We start from the raw sequence: 25,776 nt of genomic DNA, 5'->3' as shown, positions 1-25,776 counted from the left end.
AATAATTCATGCAGTTTAACCAGCAATGCTATGAATTTTAAAGCGGAAAATTAGTATTTTTTTCAAAGACTCAAAACAATAAGGCGGGCAACTATCCACCATAAGCTCTTCCTAGGTTCGCCCTACTATAGACATTTCTTGTTGTCGGGTTTGTTTTCGTGCTATATAGTTCAGACTTGGCAGCACAGACATAAATGGCGAGTTTGATAAGGATGTGATCCATGTTGAGTTGAGTATGAGGTGTATTAGGTTAAGAAATAAATGTTGATTTTGTGCTCAAACACCAAACATGTGATGAAGAAGAAAGCAGAGGGTGCTTCAAATGTTTAATTCACATGGAAGATTAGTAATTTGCATGTGAGTTAGGGACCCATATGATATAATACTTCACCCAACTCTCACATCTAACTATAGTCTATACATATGAACGTTGAAGAGATGTCATTTTCACCTCTATTGATCGCTTCTCTACCATTTAACACTTTGGTTTGACGAAATTGCTTCTCTATAAGGCTCATGGCTTTGTTGTTTTCACACTTAATGTTCATATATAAGTTTAAAAATCAAGGTTCGTTATTTGTCCATTCACTTGTACAAAAAATTCCTACTTTTAAAATCACAATACTTTTAAAATTAATATTCTTGCTCGTTTAATCCCTTCAAATGAGATTAAAGCATTATGTATAAATTGAAGTTGTGGTTGAAGAAAACCAGCAGCCGAACTACTCTTAGATTAGGGTACGCTCCAACTCGGGCTGACATTAATTTCTTACAAAAAAAATATAAAAGGATTTATAGTGAATTTTGAGACTAGATTAAGGTTAAGCATTGTTTGAAGGTTAGTGATAAACTAAAAAAATTTAGCTCAGGCTGAAAAAGAATTCCGAACCCACCACTGCAGTAGACTATCAAATAATTTGAAGATGAAAAGTTAAAACGAGCCAAAATGCTCAATTTAAAAATATTTTAATTCGGAACCATGAACTTTATCTTATTTTAATATCAAGTTTGAGTCATAAATGAACTTCTATCGGATTAAAAGTGCAACAAACCATAACTTCCAATCTCAATGATGCTCATCTCATTTCCCGAACTTTTGTAGAAGTGAATATCAGCCCACTTATTTTCAAGCTGACTTACTTTTAGGTGCGAGTATGAAACGAGCCCAATGCCCATCACTTCAAAACTGGCCTATCCCCAATACCCATTTTAGTACGAAATGATGCCAAAATATGGGACCAGGAATTTCACCAGTGCTTCAACATTAAAAATTTAAAGAATTTACGCTCGATCACTTTTTGTTTTGCAAAACTTACATTTGTGATTTATAAGAAGATTATGCAAAACTCTAATTTTCACAATAATTTAAATAATTTATGCTTGAAATTAATTCAGAAATTAAACCAATGTCAACCTGAAATCAACTATGAGGTAATCTTTAATTTTTCTATCACAAATGTACAAAAAAAATACATGATTCATAAATTTAGATTGAATGAAAATTTAAAACAGTTGTGAACCAACGATCCAATACCAGCATCGTATGGCAAATCAGACTACACTAAACAATATGGCCTGCTCCTTCTCAACAACAATATTATTGTAAGAGAGTAGTAAAATAATCTAAATATTAAAAGAAAAAAAAGTAAACCAAATTCCATAACAGCATAGAAAAAAATTAACATTAAAACTACATGATTTAAATAAGTTAAATAAGTTTTAAAAAGTTGATAGAATAAAGTTCTACTGCTCTACTAATACTCAGGTAGGCTCATAATAGCTTAAAAAGAAAGAAACCAAGCTTCTACTACTTTAATATTCAAAAATCTATATTTAAACTAGACGGAGAAGCTACGTTTCTCTTAACGCAAAATAGCAGCAGATTATACAAAGATCCTCAGTTATTCTCCTTCTCGTCCTCCTTAAGCTTTTTCTCTGTAGTAGCTTCCTCCTCGGTTTTCTTCGACTCTCCATCCTCCTCCCTTTTCCCTGAAAATAGGCCATTATAATATTAAGAACCGACAATTATAAGTTTGACTAAAAACCTAAAATGATATGAGAGACAGCTTACTCTTGTTAGCTTGATCTTTGTCAGGTGCAGGCGCAGCATTATCATTCTGGTCACTCTCTTTAGAATCCTCTATTTCAAATTCATATCCCACATCAGCAAAATGAGCTTTCACCAGAGAAAGTGCCCTGTAGCGGTGAGAAATCTTGTTCTTCTCTTCCTTGGATATCTCAGCAAAACTACAGACAAGATAACAATTGAACTCAGAAACAAATTAGTATCAATGCCAAACTACAGAGCCGCTAAACAGCGTCAGAAAATATTATGTTCTTACGTTAGATCATAGCCATCGGGTTGAAAGACTGGATCCCATCCAAAATCCCTAGGTCCCTTAGGAGCAACAATCTTACCCTATAATAGAAAAATGATGAAAATAAGTTGACAAAGCTACAAGAAACGATCAATTAATAATTAACTTGAAATCGCACAAATAGTTTACTATACAAGATCAGAAAATTGAATAACCTAAACAAAACTCATCTGTTAAAGAATATATATAATATGCAAACAAATACCACAAATAGTCCTAATCCCAAGAAATGTCATCACAGTAATCTACATCTGCAGGCTTCATCCTACATTTCAACTGCTACTGCTTTGATTTTTACAGATAGATTTCAACTTCATCGCTCTTAAAGAAACAAAAAGTTATACATATTAACCAATACATTTATACTAAAACTAAGCAATATACTAAAACTAAGGAATACCTTATACGAAATTACACATTAAATTAATTTTTAAATTTAGAAAATCACATTCTCATACAATTTGACAGATCAAGAAAAATCTTCAATGGCAGCATATTACTGTTACATGCATCACATTATTCAATTTTACAGTCACAATGGAAAGCCAAACTCATAAATAGCAATTGCTTGAAGATCAAGTAAACAATTGTCAAAGCATTCATTTCATTTTCAATTCAAAGCAAGGACAACTAAATATCTTCATACAGAGTTACTAGAAAACTTTGAAGTAGTAGAGTAAACCATACCATAGTTTTGCCTTCAAACACAATAGGTTCAGAATCAGGCCCAAGTGCAAAAGAGAACACACACAATGCATAAGCTGACTTATCCTCAAATCCATCCAGCAATTTGTGTAACCCTAAATCAAAACACACAAAATAACTTCAATGTTCCAAACAAATAAACTCTAAAAACTTAAAAAAAAACAAATAAAAATGAATCAAACCTTCAACACCAGTCTTATCCAAAAACCACTTGCTGCACATAATTTAACAAACAACATTATATTTCATGAACTAAACAAACTTTATTAAATTACAAACAAAAACATCCTAAACAATTTAAGAAATTTTTTTTACATATATGGACCTGCAAAATCAAACAAAACACAATCAGCATCCATAATTCAAAAAAAAACACAAATGAAATATTCATTTAACAAAATTAAATTACCAGGAAGTCCCTTCAATGCATTGTAGCAGAGACACGTGTCCTCCACTAACACAGGTCCTTTCACCTTCCAACAAGCGAAATTATAGATAAATTAATACCACGGGCGAAACAAGCGCGTAGACAGAACTATAAACAGTATAACATAACGAATACAATATAGTATACACGTATTATACATACCTTAGCAGCAGCTAAACGAGCCTTCTCCTTGGAAATTTCTTCAGGCTCACCTTGAAGTTCAGGAACTGTTCAAATTTTCAAAATAAAAAATTAAATTATTATTATTCTAGAGAGAAACAAAAAAGAGTTTAGAGAGAGAAAGCAAATATTACGATCAATTTTCATAGATCGGAGAGGAATTGATTTTCCGATGATAGCGCGGACTTCCTCAAGCTTCTTAGCGTTTCCGGTCACAAAAGTCACCGGACTGGAAATCAAAATCTTCGCCGCCATATTACTTCCGATTAAAATTCTGCTTTACTTAAACGTTTTTTCAAACTTGATTAGGTTAAAATTTGTGAGATGAATTTATAGAGTGGGAGTGGATTTTAGTTTCTGAGTAATGAAAATGAAGAATCACAGTGGAATTTTTAAAGACTTGTGACTAGTGGTAAATTAATATTATGGATTACCGAAAATAGCCCTGCTTGATTACATCGAAGCGTGGGAATTATGGCGCGTGTGAGGATTTTGGTTTTGGGGAATTGATGCTGGTGAAAGAGGGGTATATGGGTAATTGGAGCGGTCAACTTTAGTAAAAGTAGTGAAGAAGGAAGGGAAGGGGATTGGAGGAATAAGAAAGGGAAGAGAATCGGTTCAAATTCGAAGTTAATTGCTTTTATTTTAATGGAGTTCTGTTTTATGGGAAATAGATAAAAATTTAAAGTTTTGGTTTGGTTTGGTTTTTTTTTTTCACGAATAAATATACATTTATTCACCTATATAGAAGAAGAAGACCTCTTAGCTTCTTCTTCTTCCGCTCATGAATTAGGAAATGGAGTATTTCATTTTTAATTAATAATTCCTCTTTATCGGGGCATAGGTCAGTTCGATCACCGTATTGAAATAACCGTAATTAAATTTTTTATAACTATAATTAAAAAAAATGTAATTAGTTATAGTTGAACTATTTGATTTGATTTGTTATTTTAGTTAATCGAATTTTATTGATATTAATTATAGAAAATAATGATTTGGATGTTGATTTTTTATTACGTACGTATAAAGTTAGAGGGGAAATCAATAAAATTGCAAAATAACTTGATTTTAAAAAAATTGTAAAAATAGCATGATATATGATATTGACTTCATGAAATCCGAATCTGAAGCGAGACATAAATCGCTTGAGGCTTGGAAGCTCCCATAATAGGAGTCCTCCTTATGGCCTCCTACTCCTACTTCGCCCGAAGAACCAATAAGGAACGATGGACGCCGGCTTTCTCTCTACGCGTAAATATCGGCCATCGTGGTCTGACTCGTACGCACTAATTATAGAAGAGCGTAAGCAAAACCATGTCTTGAGTAGTTAAACATCATAAGCCCATGAGGCCTATAAATACTACTCGACAAATGCCGAGGAAGGTAACGGTTTCTTAGACGTAAATATTCAATATATTCATCAAGTTACCAAAAAACCTTTCTAAGTTAAGTATCAAAATAACTTTCAGACAACACTAGAGTGAGACCCTTTAGACTTTCTTATTTTCCGTGCAGAAAAATCACCCGACCCGACCTTGAAGTTTTCTACGGGTATCAATACACATAAATATAATTTGATCGATTTGATTTTTTTTTTTTAAAATGATCAATATTTGATTTGATTAGTTCATTTAGTTAGCAAAAATTGTTGGGTAATTTACACAAATCACTCAAAAGAGGTCATTTCTATTATTTCTACCTCAAGAATTTTATTTTGACAATAATCTCTCAAAAAAAGGAAAACTTTTCATAAATATCTCATAACCCAAAATTAGTTGTTATTATAATAAAATTGGACAACTATACCCCCCCTTTTACCTACCGTATGAGAGAAGAAGAATATACAGCAAGAAGTCCAATCCAACGAGGCTGCATCACTGTTTAAGGGTTCTGATCACCGGGAAAGTTGATTTCTCGGCAATCTCTTGCTAGAAAGACCGATCCTTGTTGTTCTTAATTAAAAGATCCAGAGTGATCGGCGGCGACAAATTCTAATTCTATTGAGATTATGTCTTGCGAATATTATGATCATCCTCCGTCGTCGCTGCCTCTAATACCGCCGGTGAGCATGATTGTTTTAGGACGTGATGGCTACAGTGTTGCTATTAATGTTGATTACGAAAAATGGGTGAAGGAGCTGCGATTGGAGAAGGAACGGTACTTGATGAATATGGGTCTGGGTTTTAGTTCCTGTACGGGTTTCAATTTTGATTCGGATTATGGTCAAGAAGAAAGGTTTAATAGAGCATAGTATGTGAAAAATGCATAAAGGCAGCATTATTAGTGAACAAAGAATTAATGTTCAGTTCAAGTTCAAGTGATTTTAGTTCAATCAATTTGTTGTTTTAATTCAGGAAATGTTTAGCAAACTTTATCTTTTTTTGTAACTTTTTTGTTTAGAAACATATATTGTACTGACCATTGAATTTCAATTGTGGGAGCCTCAATTCACAATTGAAATTGATAGTGTGTTAACTATAATTACATCAAAATCTATAGTTTGATGCAAATACAAGCACTGTAACTAAAAAGCTTAAAATATTGTAACTGTGTGTATGCTCAAATGTTTCTGCAACTTATATATCTTTCTATGTTTCTCATTAATTTGATGTTTTTGAAAAAGTAGTCGAGGCTTATTCATAAATTCTTGAGGACTTTGATTGATGTTCTTTTTGGAGTAGAAATAATTCCAAAAGCAACTAAAGGTTTCTCACTATGGTAAGGCAAATTTTATCTCTGTCCCTCTCTCTTGTGTGTCTATGTTATGTTTTTGTTCATGTTCATGGAAATCAAGATATAAATTATTGTATCTATGATTCAGATTACTTGTCTACAACTTTTTCCTTATAAAGTTGACATTTTTCTTATAAATCTGTATTACCTTCTTCTAATCGATTAAAAAAACCCTTTGACTGATCTTTTATAGAATACAAGAAATAGTTGTAATTGAGATATGAGAGTGTGAAAATGGGCGTCTGGCTTATATAGAGAAGGTTTTAGTGTGTAAGAATGGCGGTCTATATTATTTGAAGAAGTATGATATACTTGTTTAGTTTTAACCGTGGACACTTTCTTACAAAAGCTTAATTAATCAATTATGGAAGTTGAAATTTTGAATGAATGGTAGACTTTATCTTACGTTGCATTTACGCCATACACACTTAACAATTCTATTTTGCTTCTGCTTATTATTTTTATTAGTAACTCTAAAAATTACCCAAAAATTCCGTATGACGTATTATTTCAGGTATATATAAGATTCACATCAGGTTGTTTTTCAGTTTTATAAACTGTCAATTATATTTCACTTAAAAATATTCAGTTTTTATAATAAATCATATACCAAAATTCTCTATATATAAAATATCAGATAAAATTGTAAAGAGTGACAAAACAAATTTTGTAAAAAAATAAATTAAGGTAGTTCAGTTGATACAGGTTCATATCAGGTTCACATTAGGTTGATTTTTGGTTGTATAGACTGTTAAATACATTTCACTTAGAAGAGATATTCAATTTGTCTATTACACTAAATCTCAAAGTTTTATCAATATAAAATATCAGTTAAAATTGTAAAAAACAGTAAGACAAATTTTATATAAAAAAAATTAAGGTAGTTCAATTGACATAGGTTCATATCCGGTTCACATCAGGTTGATTTTCGGTTTTATAGACTATCAATTACATTTCACTTAAAAGAAATATTTAATTTATATTATACAAAATTTCAAAATTTTCTCTATAAAAAATGTCATTTAAGATTGTAAAGATTAGTAAGACCAATTTGATTAAAAATTAAATTAAAATAGTTCAATTGATATAGGTTCACATCAGGTTCATATTAGGTTGATTTTCGGTTTTATAGTTGTCAAATACATTTCACTTAAAAGAGATATTCAATTAGTAGATTACACTAAATCTCAAAATTATCTCGATATAAAATGTCATTTAAAATTGTAAAGAGCAGTAAGATACAATTGATATAGGTTAATATTAGGTTCACATCAGGTTGATTTTCGGTTTTATAGACTATCAAATACATTTCAATTAAAATAGTTACTCAATTCTATAATAAAAATAAAGCAACCGTAAACATCATTTGGAATAAAAGCTACAAAATAAAATTAAAACCATTAAATTCGTAAAACCATACACTAAGATAACAAACAATTTCATTATTTGCCAGCACTTTCTTTCTCTTCGCTAGATCCAAGACCATCACTAGACTTGCCATTTTCTTTCTAATTTTTGAAAAAAAATCATCTAAATGAATGACTTTCCATTCAGCAGATGTCAGAACAATGGACCACAGACTCACCTGAAACCAAATATGAACCTAATATTAACCATTTGTGACCACAGTTTATTAATAACAAATGGAAACAGAAATTAATACAAATAGAGACAAATCTGCTCTGACGCAACTTCATCAAAATCTCTCTGTCAACAGGGATGGATTTTGGAAAAAGTAAAGCTTGCCACTTTAAAATGCGAAAAATGACAACTTCATTAACCAACTGAAGGAAGGAATTCTTCACTTCCGGACTACACTCATAAAACCAATAAAGAAACACAAGAGGACAACTCTGAAGACGGTAAGTGTATATATGTTCAGCTTCCTTAAGACTATCCGGACCAAAAATAGCCTTAGGAGACAAACAATCAAAAGTACATTTAAAAACATCAATACCCCACTGGTAATCATTCAATTAATCGAAATCAACAATATCAAATTTTTTTAATGAAATACTTGTCCAAAATTTCATTAGACACTATTGGGTAACCGTATGTATTGACATCACTGTAACATTTTAAACCTTACACTAAAGTAAACTCCTCAATACTGAATTTCAGCCTATGACCTCCGACCTCAAACCACATCTCATACTTATTATATTGCTCTTCCCTCAATAACAAATAATGCAAACAATAAAAATGTTGGAAAGGTATATTTTACCATCTTACTTCTCTTTGATCTTTACTGTCACTGCCTTCATTAAATGACATTATAATAGCAGATAAGGCTAAACATAAAGACCAAAATGAAAATTATTATTTGTGCACACTTTTTATTGGCGTTGATTTGGGGAGTATCATTCACTTTTTAGAAGCAATCAAGGGAGCAATAATGATGTAAATGTTGCTTCACCAATCTGAAAAATAAAGGCACTATTGCAATTTACATCTTTCATGAACAAACAACAGTACTCATGCCAACATGATGAGAACTGAGTGTTAATCATGAAAAATTGAAGTCTACCAACTAATTAATTTAACTCAACTATCTTCTAATCCCTATTAAACGTTTTAAGCTTCATTTGTATACATTTTAGTTTCTAAAGGCTGTAAAATTGATCGGTTTAAATCCAAACGGTCTGCAAGCATAACTCCAAGAAGAAAAAGCTAAACATCAAACATCCACATCGTTTATCCATCAAAAATGTCAACAAAGACCATGAAACAACTTGTGAGTCAATAATACTACACATAAGCAAGCCTTTCAGAGCTGCATAACACAAATTTAATTATTTCAATGAACATAATTTAATTTCATGGAGAATTGAAATAAATCTTCATTTTTTACAGCTGGGTCTGACTTCAAATCAACTTTATTCTCGTTTGAATCACAATAATTAATTAATCAAATTCATAGAAAAAACAGTAATCTTACTCATTATTCTCTCTATAATCTTTCTTTCAATGTCGACGTTACCGAGCAAATATACAGGAATAATGGTAAGGGAAGATAGATGTGAAATATGTTAAGGAGTTTAATAAATAGAAGCTCTAGAGAGGAAGAAACAACGATCAACTAATTTTTTTACTGATGACGACAGCGGAGAAAGCAGAAAATGGTTGATGAGAGATGAGATTGTTGCGCCGGTGATCCAACCACCGCTGCCTCCGATCTTCCTATTATAGCTTGCTTACTCTCATATTCTAATCTGTAATTCCTAAATGAAAGGGTAAATAAGTCTAAAATTAAAATGAGGTATACTATGAAAACAACTTTTAAAAAATGAGAGATTTCTGCAAAAAAATAAATTCTGAGTCGCTAACGTAAAGATTTCAACAATTGAGTTATATGGTGTAATTTTCTCAAAATTGTTAACACTTAATATTTCAAAGTAGGCCTATTTTTGGGTTTGGATGTCCACTCGAACCACCTGGCCCATATGCCTTTTGGCAGGGCTTGGACGGTGATTTTTGTTCCAAGCTTGGTCGGAATCCAAACTCAAAAAAATTCTATCAGTTTATGGGTGGATTCGAACTTTTATTTTTATGAATTTTTCCATTTGTTGCTAATAATAATTTTAAAATAAATTATATAAATTTTTATTTTTCTGTTGACAGGATATTGACTTAAATAGTAGTATTTGAATAAAAAATGATATTGACTTAAATACCAATGTCACTTTAGCAATTTGTATTTGTAGTCCAAAAAAATATCCACATCACTCTATTTTACTATGCGGCGCCTCGTCACCGCTACCTGACCCCACCATCATATTCCACCTCCTCTCTCTCTTTATCTCCATTTCTAATATCCATTGAAAATTACAAATTCTGAAATTCACACTAATTGTTCATCTTTAGTATTTTTTTTATATAATTGACATTTTTAAGTACCAAACTACATATCTTCTAGATGTTTAATATGTAAAAAGGTCGTAATGATTTAAAAAGACCTAATTACTTAAAAACCACCCACCTTATAACTTTTTTTCATTTATACCATGACTTAGGAAAATTTTCAATTGTACTCTATTTTTGATTTTTATGTTTCATCTCTACCCTAATGAGTTGAATTGACCTATTTTCTTTTAGAAAAGAGTTTAAATTAATTTTCATTTTTAATCTATATTCTAATTAAACGTTAATGTTAATCATTTATGTATCTTGTTTTTAATATTTTCATCTTTAAATTAATTAAATTATCAAAAAATTTACTTTTGGGGTACAAACGAAACATAAAAATCGAAAATAGGGTACAATTGAAAATTTTCCTAGGTCATGGTATAAATGAAAAAAAATTATAAGGTGAGTGGTTTTTAAGTAATTAAACCTTTAAAAAAACTGATTATAAGTTTGTGGAGGTTGGGAGCTTAAAGCCCTAAGTTTTCAACATAAGTTTGTTGTTTGGTGGGTGAAATGATAGTAAGACGTAAGATTCGATGGTGGACCTACACATATAATTTTAAAAGAGTCATTTATGATATGACTAAATTTTTAAATAAATAAAATCAAACAATTTTAAAGCAATAATTTATTAGTTATCTATATAAATAAGATAGGAAACCAATATTTAAATTACAATCAAAAAACTAATAATTAGTTGATATGTGTTTATAAATAGAAAAAAAAATTGATGAACAACTAAATCGAAAAATTTGATTTACAACTTGTAAAATTTAAAATGTTTTAATATGTTTCGTTTTCATTTAAAAAAAACAAAAACAAATTAATTACATATAGTACAATAATTTTTTAAAATATTATTATTTATTTATGTATTTAAATACTAATATATATAATATATTACAATTTGATTTAGATTAATGTAATGTGTTCACTAGTTTTGTTTATAGTTCTTTATTTTTTTGGAAAGGTACATTTCGTATTTCGATAGAGCCAAAATAAGTTGTTTTGTTTTTAATTAAAATTAAAAGAAAACCTTAATGTTGGGCTGTAATGCGTTGGTTATGGGCTTAAATAAAAAAAAAGTCCATCTCTAGATGTGGGCATGGGGATAGGGCTATAGTGCGACCTTAAAAACCAGCCCACTTTCAAAGGTCAATATATCTCCATTAGTTCATATTATAGCAATTAGCAAATGACACAACATAAGACCAGCATACAATGAAGAACTGGCCAACTTCAGTATAAGACTTAGCATGAAATCTAAACCCATTTACATTTCAAATTAGGCCCAACTTAAACCCTAACTATAGCTAAAGTGGAAGTATAACCTTACAAAAAAGTTTAAACTTGGATTGTATCTAAATACAATTTGCAAAGTGCTTGATTGGATTCAATTCTTAATGTTCAAATTCAAGTGGCATAATGCTCCACTAAACTTTGAGCCATAATCAACATTGTAGAACTAAAATTAAGCTTCAAAATTTTAGGCTACTTTACCCTTAATATGCATAGTCTAATATGCATGAACAGACGAGATGGGTTAATTCGGGTGGTAAAAGTGTCCCTTCTAAAACCGATAAGTTCTGGATTCGAGTCATTACAAAGATAGGAATGAAATTCTTAATCCTCATTTGAAAAAACAATTGCATTAACAACTTTAACAGAGTGAATGGTTTGAGCACATTTTGAGTAGACCGATCATAAGGTGATGAACTATAATATTCCTACAAGCTGCAGGCGGAAATATACTCTTTGAATTTTAAAGAAAAGGTTCGAAAACACATTTATTTCGAGTCAGGAGGCGAAATGCACTGGAAAGACTATATATAATAGACATGTATAGTTTGGAAATAGTTATATAAAAAAATTGAGGAGATATTGTTTTTGGCCTGCAATCTGCAATTTGAGTAGAAAAAAAATTTGAAAGCAAGTGAATGATGTGTGTCTGAATTTCTAAAAAAATGAGGTGACAATCATAACAAAGTATGCTTGGTGCACTCATGAAATAATAGATTATAACTAGCTCCGAAAATTATTGTCATCGTGTCATAAACGTGTACTGACCCGTTTAAAATATACAGATTTTCCCAATCCGAACACAATCCGTTAAACTAATCATATCAAAATGTCAAATCCGAACACGATCCTATTAAACGGGTTAACACATGTCGAACTGTTTAACCCCTTTACTAAAACATATCATAATAGTTCACATTTAATTTATTTAACATGTTCATTACTAACCTAACCTATTTAACACATTTTTTTAATTAAATAAGTATAATCAAACAACAAAAATAACCATAAATTTAATACAAATAACAACAATTAGTAAATTATATGTATTATATGAGTATATATGGTCACATATAATAATTTAATCAACTGATATAATTAATAAATAGGTTTAAACGTGTGTTAACGTGTCTTAGACTTAGACGGGTTAGACGACTTTAACCTATTTAACCCATTATTTAACCGTGTCGTAAACGGGTTGACCCGTTTATGATCCAAACTCATATAAATTCAACCCGATCACTCTTAACTTTGTGTCGAATCGTATAAACGGGTGGTGTAGAAAATTGGCAGCCGTAATTATAACCATGTTTTTGATGATTGATTGTCGCTATAGATTATAGATGGAGCAGCAATAAATTGATAAATAATCATTCAAATTACACTTGAATTTACTTGCTGAAACACAATTGAAGTTTAGAACTATATTGAATGATTTGTAGCTTATATTGAAATTCAATTTTCAGAAGAAAAAAGTTTGTACATTTGATAATAGAAATGAATTTAATTTTTATACTTTATATCGAACTCATGGCACATTACATCAAAATATTGTGTTTATACTTTATACCCCAAGAAGGCAAGAACAACTCGAGTAGGCTAATCATGAGTGGTAATCTATTAAATTTTTTTTATTGAGAGTTTAAACCTTTGTTTGATTATAATATCTAATTTATTTATTTTATTTTCAGATGAGTTTATTTATTAATTTATTTGATATAAATTGAATTAATTCTCATATTTTACAAAAATACAGTTACATTATTGATAAATAAATTTTATAGTTTTACCAATGAATTTATAGTTCAAATGGTATAATCGTTGAGCAACAAATTGCTAGATTGTGGATTCAATTCCTCCCACAAGCGCACCACCTCCGCAAATTATAAAAAAAAAATAGTTTTGAAACCAAACCCATAAAGTTTTGTATGAAAGTTCAAATCAAAATAAGTGTTAAATATATGGTATTTCTTCGCACATATTGTTTTATTTATTTAATCTATTTCAAATTTTTCTAATGGTAAAGATGTTTAGTTGGATAGGTGACGAAGTTAACACGTGTGTAGATTCCATTGGGGAATTCCCAAGGCCACCACGACCCTTAAAATAGGGCATGAAGCAGCGCCGTTTAGCTTTAGTAGTAATCGCAACAAAATAGTTTGCTTTATTTTAATTAAATTTAGATTAGTATAATGGAAGATTTAGTGAAAGATGACAGGCAATTAGTGGGTTGCAAAGAAAGTTTAATTTAAAGAAGATAAAGAATTATTTGATTCTCATCCTCACGTGATATTGCCTCAAAATCTGGGATGTGCTCTTCTTATTTCTTTCCCTTTTTAAAAATACTTTTTAATTTATTTAATTTATTTCTACTAAAAGAATTATTTTCAGTAAATTGGCTAATAATCACCCACGGACCCTGACTTTAGGGGTACCTTACGCTAAACCCCCTGATAAAAAAAAACGATCAGTAAACCCCCTATTCTTTGTGACGGCTGCACGTAAACCCCCTGAGCCCATTTCTCGCCGATATTTTGGCAAAATGATGACGTGGCACGATATATTCACTGACGGCTCTGCAAGTCACTCTGCATGCATGTCAGACATGTGTAAGAATGTGTAAGGCTGTGTAAGGTTGTGTCGGTTGACTTTTTTCAAAAAAAAAAAAAAAAAAAAAAATCATTTTTACCGCTCGGTTAAAAATCACTTTCTCTCTCTAACATTTTTAACTTTTCCCTCTTCTTCTCCCTTAGTTTATTTGATTTTATTTCTGTCGGCTAATAATCACCCACGGACCCTGACTTTAGGGGTACCTTACGCTAAACCCCCTGATAAAAAAAAACGATCAGTAAACCCCCTATTCTTTGTGACGGCTGCACGTAAACCCCCTGAGCCCATTTCTCGCCGATATTTTGGCAAAATGATGACGTGGCACGATATATTCACTGACGGCTCTGCAAGTCACTCTGCATGCATGTCAGACATGTGTAAGAATGTGTAAGGCTGTGTAAGGTTGTGTCGGTTGACTTTTTTCAAAAAAAAAAAAAAAAAAAAAAATCATTTTTACCGCTCGGTTAAAAATCACTTTCTCTCTCTAACATTTTTAACTTTTCCCTCTGTTCCCCCTCATTCTCTTTAATTGTCATATTTTCAAATATTTCATCCTGTCTTCGTCTTGTTCCTTTTTTTTTCGTTCCTTACCCTAGGTCTACTACTCCTGCACTCTTATCGCCGTCCATCGTCTTCATCTTCTTCTCTTCCATCTTGTGTGTTATTTCGCCCCTATTCAGTTCTTCGTTTTTCTTCGTTTAAATATTTTTCGAGGTCTCTGTTCTTTAACAGAAAATGGGATCCACAGAAATGAAAAAAATGGGAAAAGAAGACAGAAAAGGGAAGAAACGAAAAGGTATGTGTGTTTTTTTTCGCCGGAAGAAATTTTTTTTGAGTTGTGTTTGGTTCGTTGGTGATTGTTTTTGAATTTTATTGGTATTTTATTTCTTGTTCGTCATTGCCTGTTGTTTTGGTTTGGTTTTCATTGGTTCATTAATTAAAAATTGGTCTTTGTTTATTTGTTGGTTTGAGCAGCTTGTACTGAAGATTGTCTTTTTGAGGTCTTTGAAATTATTCTGAACTACAATGGACAGTTTGAAGACTTTGGTTATTTTAATGAGGATTTGGCTGTTAGAAAATTTCATATTGAGGATATAGGATTAAATAGTCTAGATAAGTGGTTACTTGAATTGAAGGTTGAGGGATTGTTAATGTATTATTGGAGGCGGGCTGGCATGTATACTGAAGAATTAATTCCCATGGAAAATGATGACCATGTCATGGACATGGCACTGGCTGGGACACAAGATGGTAGTGTTGATGTGTATGTTAGGAAGTTAAGTTGTGTTGACGTGTGCAACCTAAGGCCTGTATTTGGACACACATTATTTGAGTTGAAAGAACTTGAAGATGGGGATGATGCATTGGAGCAACAGGGTGTTGGTGAGGCTGAACCGGTGGGGGTGCTGCAGATTGAAGGTCCTGTGGAAGCAGTGGAGGTGCCGCAGATTGAAGGTCCCGGTGAACCAGTGGAGGTCCTGCATATTGAAGGTCAAGAAAAAGGTGAACCACTGGATTTGCTGCAAATTGAAGCAGTTGAAGAACCCTCGGAGGAGCAGCAGCAGATTGGTGGGTCAGACTGAAGGCCGAGACACTAGATTGACCTATTTTTGGGCCATATGAAACAACATTTGTAACCTTTTAGGTTAATATGTATGTTGCATTTTATATTATTAGTGACAATTTGGATTTTAGATCAAAATGAATGTTGATTACAAACTTGGAATGTATTGTTTGCTTATGTTATTGCTGTTTTGTTTTTAATATTGGTTGTTATTGTTATTGAAATTGAGTAAAGTTTGTAGTTATCGTCGTTCGGTTCGTTTGAAACGACCTACATGTTCCATGAAACTGATAATTACATATGGACCCTATACTTTTATTTTATAATCCGCCATGGACCCTCATGTATTCTTACTGATCATCTGTGGACCCTTCAATAAATACGCACTTTTGAAATTTATTAAAACAACATTAACCCCTATCAATAATGAAAATTAGTCAACCATAAAGATACAACATATATCAATCAACCATTATATAAACAAATTTCCAAAATAAAACAACTACGAATTACAACTATAATATTCATCAACGATACTACAATATTCATCAAGCAAAAAAATAAAACCTATACTAGAATATTCCAAATTACAACAGAAAACCAGAAAACATGTTGACTAAGGGCAGCGTTAAACATCATCTGCAGAACCAAGCTCCAACGATCGATATACCGAAATTTCCATCTTGATCAACCCGTCAGCAAAAAACTCTTGGTCGCTACTATCAAGAAGGAATCCTGTCAATGAACGGTAATACTTGTTGGTGTCTTGAAAATTCTTGGTAGAAGAATGAAACCTGTGCACTGACGATTCATCAAACTTCACTTCGATGTCATAAGGGCAGCTTCCGTTTGACAATGGGCCGAGACAAAACACTGTTATAATATTCCCATAAGAGCACTTCGTGTTGTTCAGAACAAACACAACGTCTGATTGTTCTTCTTGGAGAAGCAAACCCCTATCATGCATGTCCACAGAAACTGCAAATTTACGTCCAAAGTTAAATAGTGTGAGAATATCTTGATGCAACTCTTTGCAGTGAGCATAAATGGTTTCGGACGAGCCCTTCACATTGCACTCTGGAATCGGGCATGAACACTCTATAAAAGAGCAGTATTTCTCGTGATCTGTCTTCTCGTCGTAATTGAAGCTTTCTTGGCAACCATATACTCTGTTCTGGCAGTAAACCGTTAAAGACTCCACGACTGCTTCCATTATCCGACAGCGCATCGGTCCGATTGGCAAAGTGCAAGCATGACATTTACCCATCTTTACAGAGCAGGAGTTGCATGTTGCATGTCCATTCTGACACTGAAGAAAAGGAAAAGTTAGAAAATTAAGAATAACCTAAAGTGAATAAATATATAAATGATGTGGGGTCAAACCTGAATAATGGGAGGGCGTAGAGGTTCACAGCATACGGCACAGTCCATGAGTTCAAGATCAAACGAACGGACTCTATTTTCAGGCATTGCTGCGTTGTTTTGAAGATGAAGGCGAAAGTGGATCACTTTAAGTATGAATGATAAGTGTCTTTGTGTGTGTTAGTAAGTAAGCATGATTACATATTTAAAGAAGTTGGATAGATGTCTTTTCATATTCTTCACTTAAGCGGTGTGTTGTTTCCCAAGTGAGTGGATGTCATTAATGACGATTTTGGTTAATCTGGATTGGCCCTAAACTCCTCCAAGAAACTCTCAGCCAGATAGGCACTGGTCATGTGGAAATTCGATCTTCTCTTCGGGCAAGTGTGTACCAAGTTCAGGGTCTTCACTAAGAATGTTTCATCATCCGGATCTGACATGTTTTGCTTGGATGCAAATATTTCAAACCGACACTTAGGTACATTGTCACTCTTGTCAAAGCACTTAGCCCTGACACGGGTCTTCTCGTTGACAGGAAAATGCAGTTGATACCTGTGTTTGATGCCCCACTGCCTACATGCTTTCTTGAATTGCTCTCTGTTCACAAATTGCAATCCATTCTTGAAGGTTGGATTTTCCATCTCTTTCTCCTCGTTGAACATCCTGAACTTCACCCGACCGTCACCGTCAGACTCGGAAGCCGTGTTGTTATCATCTGAAGCAATGTAGTCCGAGTCTACCTCCTCCTCCTGCTCGTCAGCTTCTGGATGTATAGTTCTATCAACGCCCCCCGGGCGAAATTCTGCCTGACTCTCTCCCCTTGGTCTCCCACCAGATCTCTGTGAAGATCCAACATCTACATCATCCTCATGTTGGGCATCTGGTCCCTCTTCAAAATATTGGCCCGTCGATCTAAGCTCCGTTATCAAATCGTCATCGTCGTCCCATATGTCGTAGTCTGGGTCGACGATGTAATCTTCGACATTTAGCTCGACGTCGTCAAGAGTTGGCTTCTCACCCTCATTCTTCCCCCTTTGACCGGAGTGTTCCTCTGCTTGAACCTCATTTTGGTCATCGTCATCAAACAGCCCCTCCATGCCCTCTAGCTCCTCAGCCATATGATCAAATAGACCCTGTGCCATCCTCTCTAGAGTTGAAGGGGGACAATCTGGCCCCCCTTCTGGCACCTCCCCCTCTTCAGTAACCTCTTCCAATCTGGCCTCAGACTCTTTCTCTGTCCCAACCACTTCTTCATGTTCATTTAAATTTAAACCCTCTGCCAGCCCCTCCTGCGCCTCATCCAGCCCCTCCTGAACCTCATCCAGCCCCTCCTGAACCTCATCCAGCCCCTCTTGCACCACATCTACAACTGCAGCCTGCACACCCTCTTCCAGCCCCGCTACTGCATCCTCCGGCTCTAATGCATCTATAACTGGTGCCTGCACATTGTTGCCGTGCCACTCAATCAACAAAACCCCCTCAATTTCTGGTAAAATCACAGGTGGCCCCTGATCTTGAACTGGTATATTCGCCTCTACCCCTGGCCCAGCCTCCGGGTCCACAAGCTCCTCAATAACAACAGTACTAGGGGGGAGAGGAGGAGGCTCCAAGTCAAGCTTAATCTTTTCATGTAACTCTTTAATGTCCTTGACAGAATACTCCCTTACGTATACCTCAACAGACCCTGCCTTTAATCCTGTCACAGCCATTTCCCTGAAATCTTGTTCATGGTTTATCGCCTTTATCCCATCCCGGTATTCGATTCCCTTCGGACACCAATGGTAATCAACAATGGCTTTTCCGCCGTATAGCCTCCTACACCATGTGTCAAGGTTGGACATTTCAATCTCACCAATATGGTATATCCTACTTTGAACTTCCCCACCATAATAGGCCAAGTCACCAAGATCCCCATGGTGATGTAAATTAATCTGGAATAATTTGCCCCCTCCTGGTGAAACTGCAAAAAGAGAATAACCAATGCATTCATTTCTAAAGCAAACCAACAAACCGCACAATTGGATACACCCACCAACATAACAACGACAATAAATTCTCTATATCCTAAACAACCAACACAGCAACAATATTTAATTTTAAACAGGAACAGACCAACAATAAACTATTCATAAAACCAACACACCACAATAAAGTATTCACAAAGCCAACACAAAATCCAAATTTTCACCAAAAGCAAGCATATAAAGAAATATTATCACAAATGGACCCACAAAAATCATACTTCATTTTCAGCACACCAGTTCAACATAAGTGGTCCTAGAGGTTATGAGGTCAACATTTACACAAGTTTCGTACCTTCGACTACTTCTTGACTGCTTTCACTATCAGTATCATGGAGTTGTAAAGGGTTATCTCGACTATTTGACCCTTTTTCCCATCTCTTGTCTCTTTCACTTTGCCTTTCCCGCTCCCTTCGCTCTCGTTTTCTTTTCCCCATTTTTTCCCTTTACACCTGCCAACCACAAGCCTGTTAAAGTTATACATTACACGAACCAAATAACATAAACACAAACCCATTTTCAAAAATTCAAAAAAATTTCCATTTTCAAGAAATTATAAAATGTTACATACCCAGTTGCTAAGAAACGAAGAAAACCCAAGAAGACGATCAAGAAACCAAACCCTAACAGGAAACTAAGAAGGCGACGAAGAAACGATCAAGGCGAAGAAGAAACGAAGTAGGTACACGAAAAGAACAGAAAGGACGTTTTTTTTTGGGACAGAAATAAAATCAAATAAACTAAGGGAGAAGAAGAGGGAAAAGTTAAAAATGTTAGAGAGAGAAAGTGATTTTTAACCGAGCGGTAAAAATGATTTTTTTTTTTTTTTTTTTTTTTTTTTTAAAAAAGTCAACCGACACAACCTTACACAGCCTTACACATTCTTACACATGTCTGACATGCATGCAGAGTGACTTGCAGAGCCGTCAGTGAATATATCGTGCCACGTCATCATTTTGCCAAAATATCGGCGAGAAATGGGCTCAGGGGGTTTACGTGCAGCCGTCACAAAGAATAGGGGGTTTACTGATCGTTTTTTTTTATCAGGGGGTTTAGCGTAAGGTACCCCTAAAGTCAGGGTCCGTGGGTGATTATTAGCCCAGTAAATTGGATCATGTTGTTTAGGATTACATACGAGGATTTTCACATATATTAGTAATTAGTTTAAAAATCCTACTAATGATTTTTTATTTTTAATTTCGTTAACTATTAGCCAATTCTATTAATTTAGAGTATCAAACTGTTAATAAAATTAAAAGTGAAGGACCAAATTATTTTAGAGTGAGATATCAAATCATTTAAAAAAAATTAAAAATAAGAGATCAAACCATCAATAAAATTGAAAGTAGGATACCAAATCGTTGAAAAGTAAGTGTGGAACTTGACGGAAGATTAAGAATCTATTTGTTAAATTGAAAATGAGGGACCATTAAGTAAAAATTTGAAATAAGAGATATTAAACTGTTAATTTATGATATAACTGTGAAATCCCATAGTAACAAAGTATTCGGTTTTTAATTATAAATTATAAACTATTTTATAAATCGGTTTAGTTTGGTTTTATATTTATATCATTTATTTATGGGTTAATGTCATAAAAATTCACGAACTTTACATGTTTTCTCATTTTAATCACGTAGTTTATATTTTCTCATTTTTATACACGAACTATCACTTTTTCTCAAATTTATACACGGTGCTGAGGTGTCACGGTTTCATTGGTGTAATTTGCTGAGGTGGATGTCACTTTACACCAATGAATGAGTGTCAACTCAGCACCGTGTATAAATTTGAGAAAAAGTGGTAGTTTGTGTATAAAAATGAGAAAATTTAAACTACGTGATTAAAATGAGAAAACATGTAAAGTTCATGATTTTTTTTGACATTAACCCTTTATTTATTAAAATATCATTATTTTTCAATATTTTTTGTATATATTTAAATGTTAAAATGTATAACATTATAATTTGACTTGAATTTTATTTTTAAATTTAAAATCTGTTATTTATTTACTATTTATTTTTATTTTTAAAATACAAAAAAGTTAACAATTGTATGTTTATTTCAATTTAACCAAAACAAACCAATCTAAATTTTATCTAAATTTTTAATGTAGTTTGGTTTTTTAAAATAATTGAACGGTTTGCACATTTATACTTTCATAATGAACAAAAAAACTAAATGCACAACCGTAATGTCAATGTCCTTGTTCACTCTCTCTCGTGTCCTTTTTTGACAAATTTTATTTCCTTCTTATGATTATTATGGGAATGTAAAATTGACTAATTTGTATTTTTTTTACTAATTGAAAAGAAGAGAGCGTTTGGAATTTTAAACCCATAACTTAACAGTTTATAGTTTGCTGTTTAATATAAATATTATTTGAGTTATAGTTACTGACCCATTTGTAGTTATTAGCCATATGTTTGTTACCCTTTTAGCAAAAACAATCTTATGTAAATTTTATAAAATTATAAATATATAATTAAATTATTGCTAATAATTTATTATATTATCATTAACTTTGTCTATAGAGAGAGTAATGGACATCATAGTAAATATATTTATATATCAAATGTCTTTATTTTTATATCTTGCTCATGATAATTTTTTTTTAAATAGTACTATTGATATAAATATAATAAGATAATTTGCTCATCTTTTTTTATTTTATCCATCTTAAATATTTATCTTGTCCAATCTTATAAATTTATGAAAATATATATATTACTCTATTTTATTTGCCTTATAAAACTTCATAAACTGTCACAATCTTGAGGCTAATAATCACCCATGGCACCTCAACTTTGGGGGTACGGGCGCTAAACCCCCTGATGTTTAAAAACGGGCAGTAAACTCCCTGAACTTTGAGGCGGCGCTCACAAAACCCCCTAAGACCAAATATCGCCGTTTTTTTCGTTTTCTGTCGACGTGGCATCCAATTTCTCGTCCGGACACCAAATGGCGGCGCCTGTCCCCCCTGCATGCATGTCTGACACCTGCTGCTTGTGTAAGAATGCGTCAGTTGACTTTTTATTAAAAAAAAAAAAAAAACTGAAAAGTAACCGCGTTAATTTATTTTTTTCTCTCTCCTACTTTTCCTTTTCCCCACTCGCTCCCCTCACTTCCGTTTCACTATTTTCGTTTCAAATATTTTCGCCACGCTTCGTCTTCTTCCCCTCGTTTTTTCGTTTCTTCGCTGACACTGACCTAGGGTTTGCTCCTTTCCCATTTTTCGTTCAATCTTTCTCATTTTCCTCGCATTCTTCCCCATTCTTCCTCCATTGTTCAACATTGTCTTTCATTTACCGAAGTGTAAAAAATATAAGTAAAATCGCTGAAAAACCTAACTAAAAGAGAACATTACTTCTGCAACAAAGAACAAGAAAGTGATTAAAAGTTAGAAATTTAAAGTTACTCGTTATTTGATTTTTTGTGGGTTGGTTAGAAATGTTAACTCCACTAACATGTTGGCAGGTTTTAGTTTGTGTGGCTGCAAAAAATGAAGAGAAAAGGATTCAGTAGACGAAAACGAAAAGAAAAGAGTGATTACAGAAGCGGGCCTCCTGGAACTGCTGGGTATGGCTTGATGGATAGTTCCAGCAGCGATGATGTTGTTGAAGGTATGCTTGTAGTCTATTTTATAGGACATTTTTGCTAAGAAATTGGCGGGGGTTGATGACTGTAAAAGTTGATAAATTTGTAGGACCACTTAATTACCAAACATGTCAAATTGTTTTTTTTAGAGATAAATTGGTTGATTGGTTTGGGACCATTTCTTTTTGGCTGTATATGCTTTTTGAATAATAGAATATGCTTGCTATGCTTGGTGATTGTGATAGTTGAGTTTTTAATATGTCTTTATGTGTTGGAACTGCTGTTTTAGATAATTAAGTATTATTGTTTGTGTACTTAATGATGGTTGGTTGGTTTGTTGGTTGAATTTAGTGTTGCTTTTTTTTTCTGTTTTTCAGTTTCCCCTGCAGAATTAAATTGTTTTACCATCAACTTACACATTGGTGGGGAACTTGGGGAGTGGGGATATCATAACGGGGAAGTGAAGAGTAGGGTATATAACCTTGATGTCATTACAATGGGTAAGTTTGATAAATGGGTGGCAAAACTGTTACCCAAGAAGCTTGTTGACTACCATTGGAAAGAGACAGCCGTAGAATATAACGTGGGGATAAAACCAATCAGCCATGAGGATGATTTTATGGAAATGGCTAGGGCTGGGTCAAAGGCGGGGAGTGTTGAGGTGTACGTTAGGGAGTACTCCGTTGGGGATGTTAGGAAATTACAGCCTAAGAGAAGTCCTAGTCCTCCCCCTCCATCAGCAGTTGTCTTAGAGGAAATTGAAGAACCGAAGGACAATTTCAGTTATCCTAGTCTGGGCCTCGTGTTGAGTCAGGAAAATTGGGAGAAGCATGGGGATCGTGGCTTCAGAAAAAAGGCGCCAGGTGCCATCAGAATGGTGCAAAGGCAGGGGCCAGGGGTGAAAACGCAAGGGAGCCAGGGGCCATGGTTGAGAAGAAGGTCAGCAAGTCAAGGACCACTAATGATTGAAGGCCAATGGGAACCTGAACCCCCCCTCCGTACACAGCCGTTGGTGAATCAGAGGTTCGCCAGTGGATGAAAAAAACTATGGAAGATCTGATGAGGGCGGGGCCTAGTGAGGGGCAAAATCTAGCTGAGAGGTTTGAGGAGGTGCAAAATGAGGGGCTGAACGAGGGGCTAAATGAGGGAGAAAATCAAAATCTGAATGAGGGGCTAAAGGAGGGGCTAAATGAGGAGCTGAACGAGGGGCAGAAAGATGGGGTCAGTGAGGGCCAAATGGAGGGGCCAAACGACGACGAGCATGGGCAGATGGGAATAGATGAGGTTAGTGAGGGGCTTTATGATGGGTTACCTGCTAGTGATGGGATGTGGAACGAAGGGGACCTTGGCGAGGTCAATCAAGAAGCTAATCAGAGGGGCCCTGCTGCTGATCTGCAATGGGAACCTGAGAGGCCAAGTCAGGTTGAGGACCAGTGGCAAAAATGGGGGAACTTCGATGAGTTGTTAGATGGCCTTTCAGCTGAGCTTCGGGTGCTATTCGACATGCCCAGTGAAAGAGAGAAGGATGTTCCTGAGGGAGTTGTAAATGAAGAACAGAATGTGCAAGAGGAAGGGGGGCATGTGGATGCAGAGCAGAATGTGGAAGAGGAGGGGGGGCATGGGGATGCAGAGCAGAATGTGGAAGAGGAGGTGGGGCATGGGGATGCAGAGCAGAATGTGGAAGAGGAGGGAGGGCATGGGGATGAAGAGCATATTGATGATTACATAGTTGACCCCGACTACGATATATGGGATGATGACGACGATCTCTTGACAGAGCTGAGATCAACAGGCCAACTACACGGAGAGTCATCAGTTCCAGTTCAAGATGAGGATGAACACGATGTTCAATCAACACAGAGGTCTGGTGGCAGACCAAGGGGTAGTTCACAGCCAGAATTTGGGCCAGGTGGTGTAGAAAGAACCATAAATCCGGATTTGAATGAAGCTGAGTCGGACTATATTGCATCGGATGACAACAACACAGCCTCTGATTCTGATGGTCAAACGGGTGCGCGGTTTAACAGGTTCGATGAGCAGGCTGCGAGAGCCAATCCCTCGTTCACCGAAGGAATGTTGTTTGATAATAGGCACCAGTTCAAGAAGGCCTGCAGGGAGTGGGGAATAGTCAACAGGTATCAAGTTTGGTTCCCCACTAATGAGAAGACGCGGGTTAGGTGCAAGTGCTATGCCAAGTGTGGTTTTTTCGTCTTCGCTTCAAAACTAGATATGGCAAATCCGGAAGACGAGACATTCCAAGTGAAGAGCTTTTTCTTGGAACACACTTGTCCTAAGAGGACAACCAACTTCCACGTCACAAGTGCGTATCTGGCAGATAGTTTTTTGGAGGAGTTCAGAAACAATCCCGACTATACCCCTGAGCAGTTTAAGGGCAAGATCCAAAGAGAGCTGAAACAGAACATCCCAATCCAGAAAGCAAGAAGAGCTAAGAGGAAGGCATTGGATAAGTTGGAGGGGGATGAAGATGGACAGTATGAGAAGATGTATGACTACAGGAGGGAGGTCCTTAGAACAAATCCTGGCAGCACTGTCGAGTTTAAAGAGCCGAGAGGGAAATTTCAAGGCATGTATGTCTGTTTTGATGCGATGAAGCAGGCTTTCAGGAATGGCCTTAGGGAGATTGTGTGCCTTGACGGTTGTTGGCTCAAGGGAAAGTATGGGGGTCAGTTGCTTTCTGCAACCGGTATTGACCCGAATGATTGCATGTACCCCCTTGCAATGGCGTGGGTGAAGGTGGAGAACACAGATTCTTGGACGTGGTTTATGGAGCTGCTGAAGGCAGATCTGCACTTGGGCAACAGCACAGTTTTTATGTCTGATAAACAGAAGGTAATTTCTTTAATCCAGAAGCTTGTTTTGTTTCTTGCTCTCTTTGGTGTATAATGTGCAGTTGATGTTAGGATAAACTCTAGGGATATTTGTAGATGACATATTCATAGTTAAAGGTCCACACTTAATGAGTTTAAAATGTTT

The 25,776-nt window shown here is 34.6% G+C and overlaps 5 protein-coding genes across 5 annotated transcripts; 2 read left to right on the top strand and 3 right to left on the bottom strand.

Annotated features, from left to right (window-relative positions):
- Positions 1–1,678: 1,678 nt before the first annotated feature.
- LOC126670322 (inosine triphosphate pyrophosphatase) lies at positions 1,679–4,259 on the bottom strand. Its single transcript, XM_050364025.2, has 9 exons — positions 3,825–4,259; positions 3,673–3,737; positions 3,493–3,556; positions 3,399–3,408; positions 3,266–3,297; positions 3,066–3,178; positions 2,343–2,419; positions 2,072–2,247; positions 1,679–1,989 (listed from the first exon to the last, which is right to left on the bottom strand). The coding sequence occupies exons 1-9, from the start codon at positions 3,943–3,945 to the stop codon at positions 1,898–1,900; spliced, it is 750 nt and encodes a 249-aa protein (XP_050219982.1). The 5' UTR covers positions 3,946–4,259; the 3' UTR covers positions 1,679–1,897.
- A 10,151-nt stretch (positions 4,260–14,410) lies between these two features.
- Positions 14,411–15,984, top strand: LOC126667458 (uncharacterized). Its single transcript, XM_050360433.1, has 2 exons — positions 14,411–15,034; positions 15,214–15,984. Exons 1-2 carry the CDS (start codon positions 14,974–14,976, stop codon positions 15,819–15,821), a joined length of 669 nt encoding a protein of 222 aa, XP_050216390.1. The 5' UTR covers positions 14,411–14,973; the 3' UTR covers positions 15,822–15,984.
- A 446-nt stretch (positions 15,985–16,430) lies between these two features.
- Positions 16,431–17,272, bottom strand: LOC126670692 (E3 ubiquitin-protein ligase SINA-like 10). Its single transcript, XM_050364504.2, has 2 exons — positions 17,186–17,272; positions 16,431–17,111 (listed from the first exon to the last, which is right to left on the bottom strand). The coding sequence occupies exons 1-2, from the start codon at positions 17,270–17,272 to the stop codon at positions 16,431–16,433; spliced, it is 768 nt and encodes a 255-aa protein (XP_050220461.1).
- Positions 17,273–17,460: 188 nt separating this feature from the next.
- LOC130015070 (uncharacterized) lies at positions 17,461–19,749 on the bottom strand. The gene is made up of 2 exons (XM_056104565.1): positions 19,481–19,749; positions 17,461–19,124 (listed from the first exon to the last, which is right to left on the bottom strand). Exons 1-2 carry the CDS (start codon positions 19,620–19,622, stop codon positions 17,461–17,463), a joined length of 1,806 nt encoding a protein of 601 aa, XP_055960540.1. The 5' UTR covers positions 19,623–19,749.
- A 2,917-nt stretch (positions 19,750–22,666) lies between these two features.
- LOC126667392 (uncharacterized) lies at positions 22,667–23,923 on the top strand. Its single transcript, XM_050360351.2, has 2 exons — positions 22,667–22,808; positions 23,160–23,923. Exons 1-2 carry the CDS (start codon positions 22,688–22,690, stop codon positions 23,819–23,821), a joined length of 783 nt encoding a protein of 260 aa, XP_050216308.1. The 5' UTR covers positions 22,667–22,687; the 3' UTR covers positions 23,822–23,923.
- Positions 23,924–25,776: the final 1,853 nt, after the last annotated feature.

This window comes from Mercurialis annua, linkage group LG2 (assembly GCF_937616625.2).
Source record: "Mercurialis annua linkage group LG2, ddMerAnnu1.2, whole genome shotgun sequence".
Lineage (NCBI taxonomy): Eukaryota > Viridiplantae > Streptophyta > Magnoliopsida > Malpighiales > Euphorbiaceae > Mercurialis > Mercurialis annua.
Note: the sequence above shows the minus strand (reverse complement) of the source record. Positions and strands in the feature narration are given on the sequence as shown.

Bases quoted from the DNA above. Each gene is read 5' to 3' on its own strand.
- LOC126670692 (XM_050364504.2), bottom strand. From the start codon at position 17,272: ATGCCTGAAAATAGAGTCCGTTCGTTTGATCTTGAACTCATGGACTGT. The intron at 17,112-17,185 runs GTTTGACCCCAC...CCTTTTCTTCAG, and splicing joins TACGCCCTCCCATTATTCAG to TGTCAGAATGGACATGCAAC.
- LOC126667458 (XM_050360433.1), top strand. From the start codon at position 14,974: ATGGGATCCACAGAAATGAAAAAAATGGGAAAAGAAGACAGAAAAGGG. The intron at 15,035-15,213 runs GTATGTGTGTTT...TGGTTTGAGCAG, and splicing joins AAAAGGGAAGAAACGAAAAG to CTTGTACTGAAGATTGTCTT.
- LOC126667392 (XM_050360351.2), top strand. From the start codon at position 22,688: ATGAAGAGAAAAGGATTCAGTAGACGAAAACGAAAAGAAAAGAGTGAT. The intron at 22,809-23,159 runs GTATGCTTGTAG...TCTGTTTTTCAG, and splicing joins CAGCGATGATGTTGTTGAAG to TTTCCCCTGCAGAATTAAAT.
- LOC126670322 (XM_050364025.2), bottom strand. From the start codon at position 3,945: ATGGCGGCGAAGATTTTGATTTCCAGTCCGGTGACTTTTGTGACCGGA. The intron at 3,738-3,824 runs GTAATATTTGCT...AAATTTGAACAG, and splicing joins CCGATCTATGAAAATTGATC to TTCCTGAACTTCAAGGTGAG. The intron at 3,557-3,672 runs GTATGTATAATA...GCTTGTTGGAAG, and splicing joins CTCGTTTAGCTGCTGCTAAG to GTGAAAGGACCTGTGTTAGT.
- LOC130015070 (XM_056104565.1), bottom strand. From the start codon at position 19,622: ATGGGGAAAAGAAAACGAGAGCGAAGGGAGCGGGAAAGGCAAAGTGAA. The intron at 19,125-19,480 runs GTACGAAACTTG...CTCTTTTTGCAG, and splicing joins CAGTCAAGAAGTAGTCGAAG to TTTCACCAGGAGGGGGCAAA.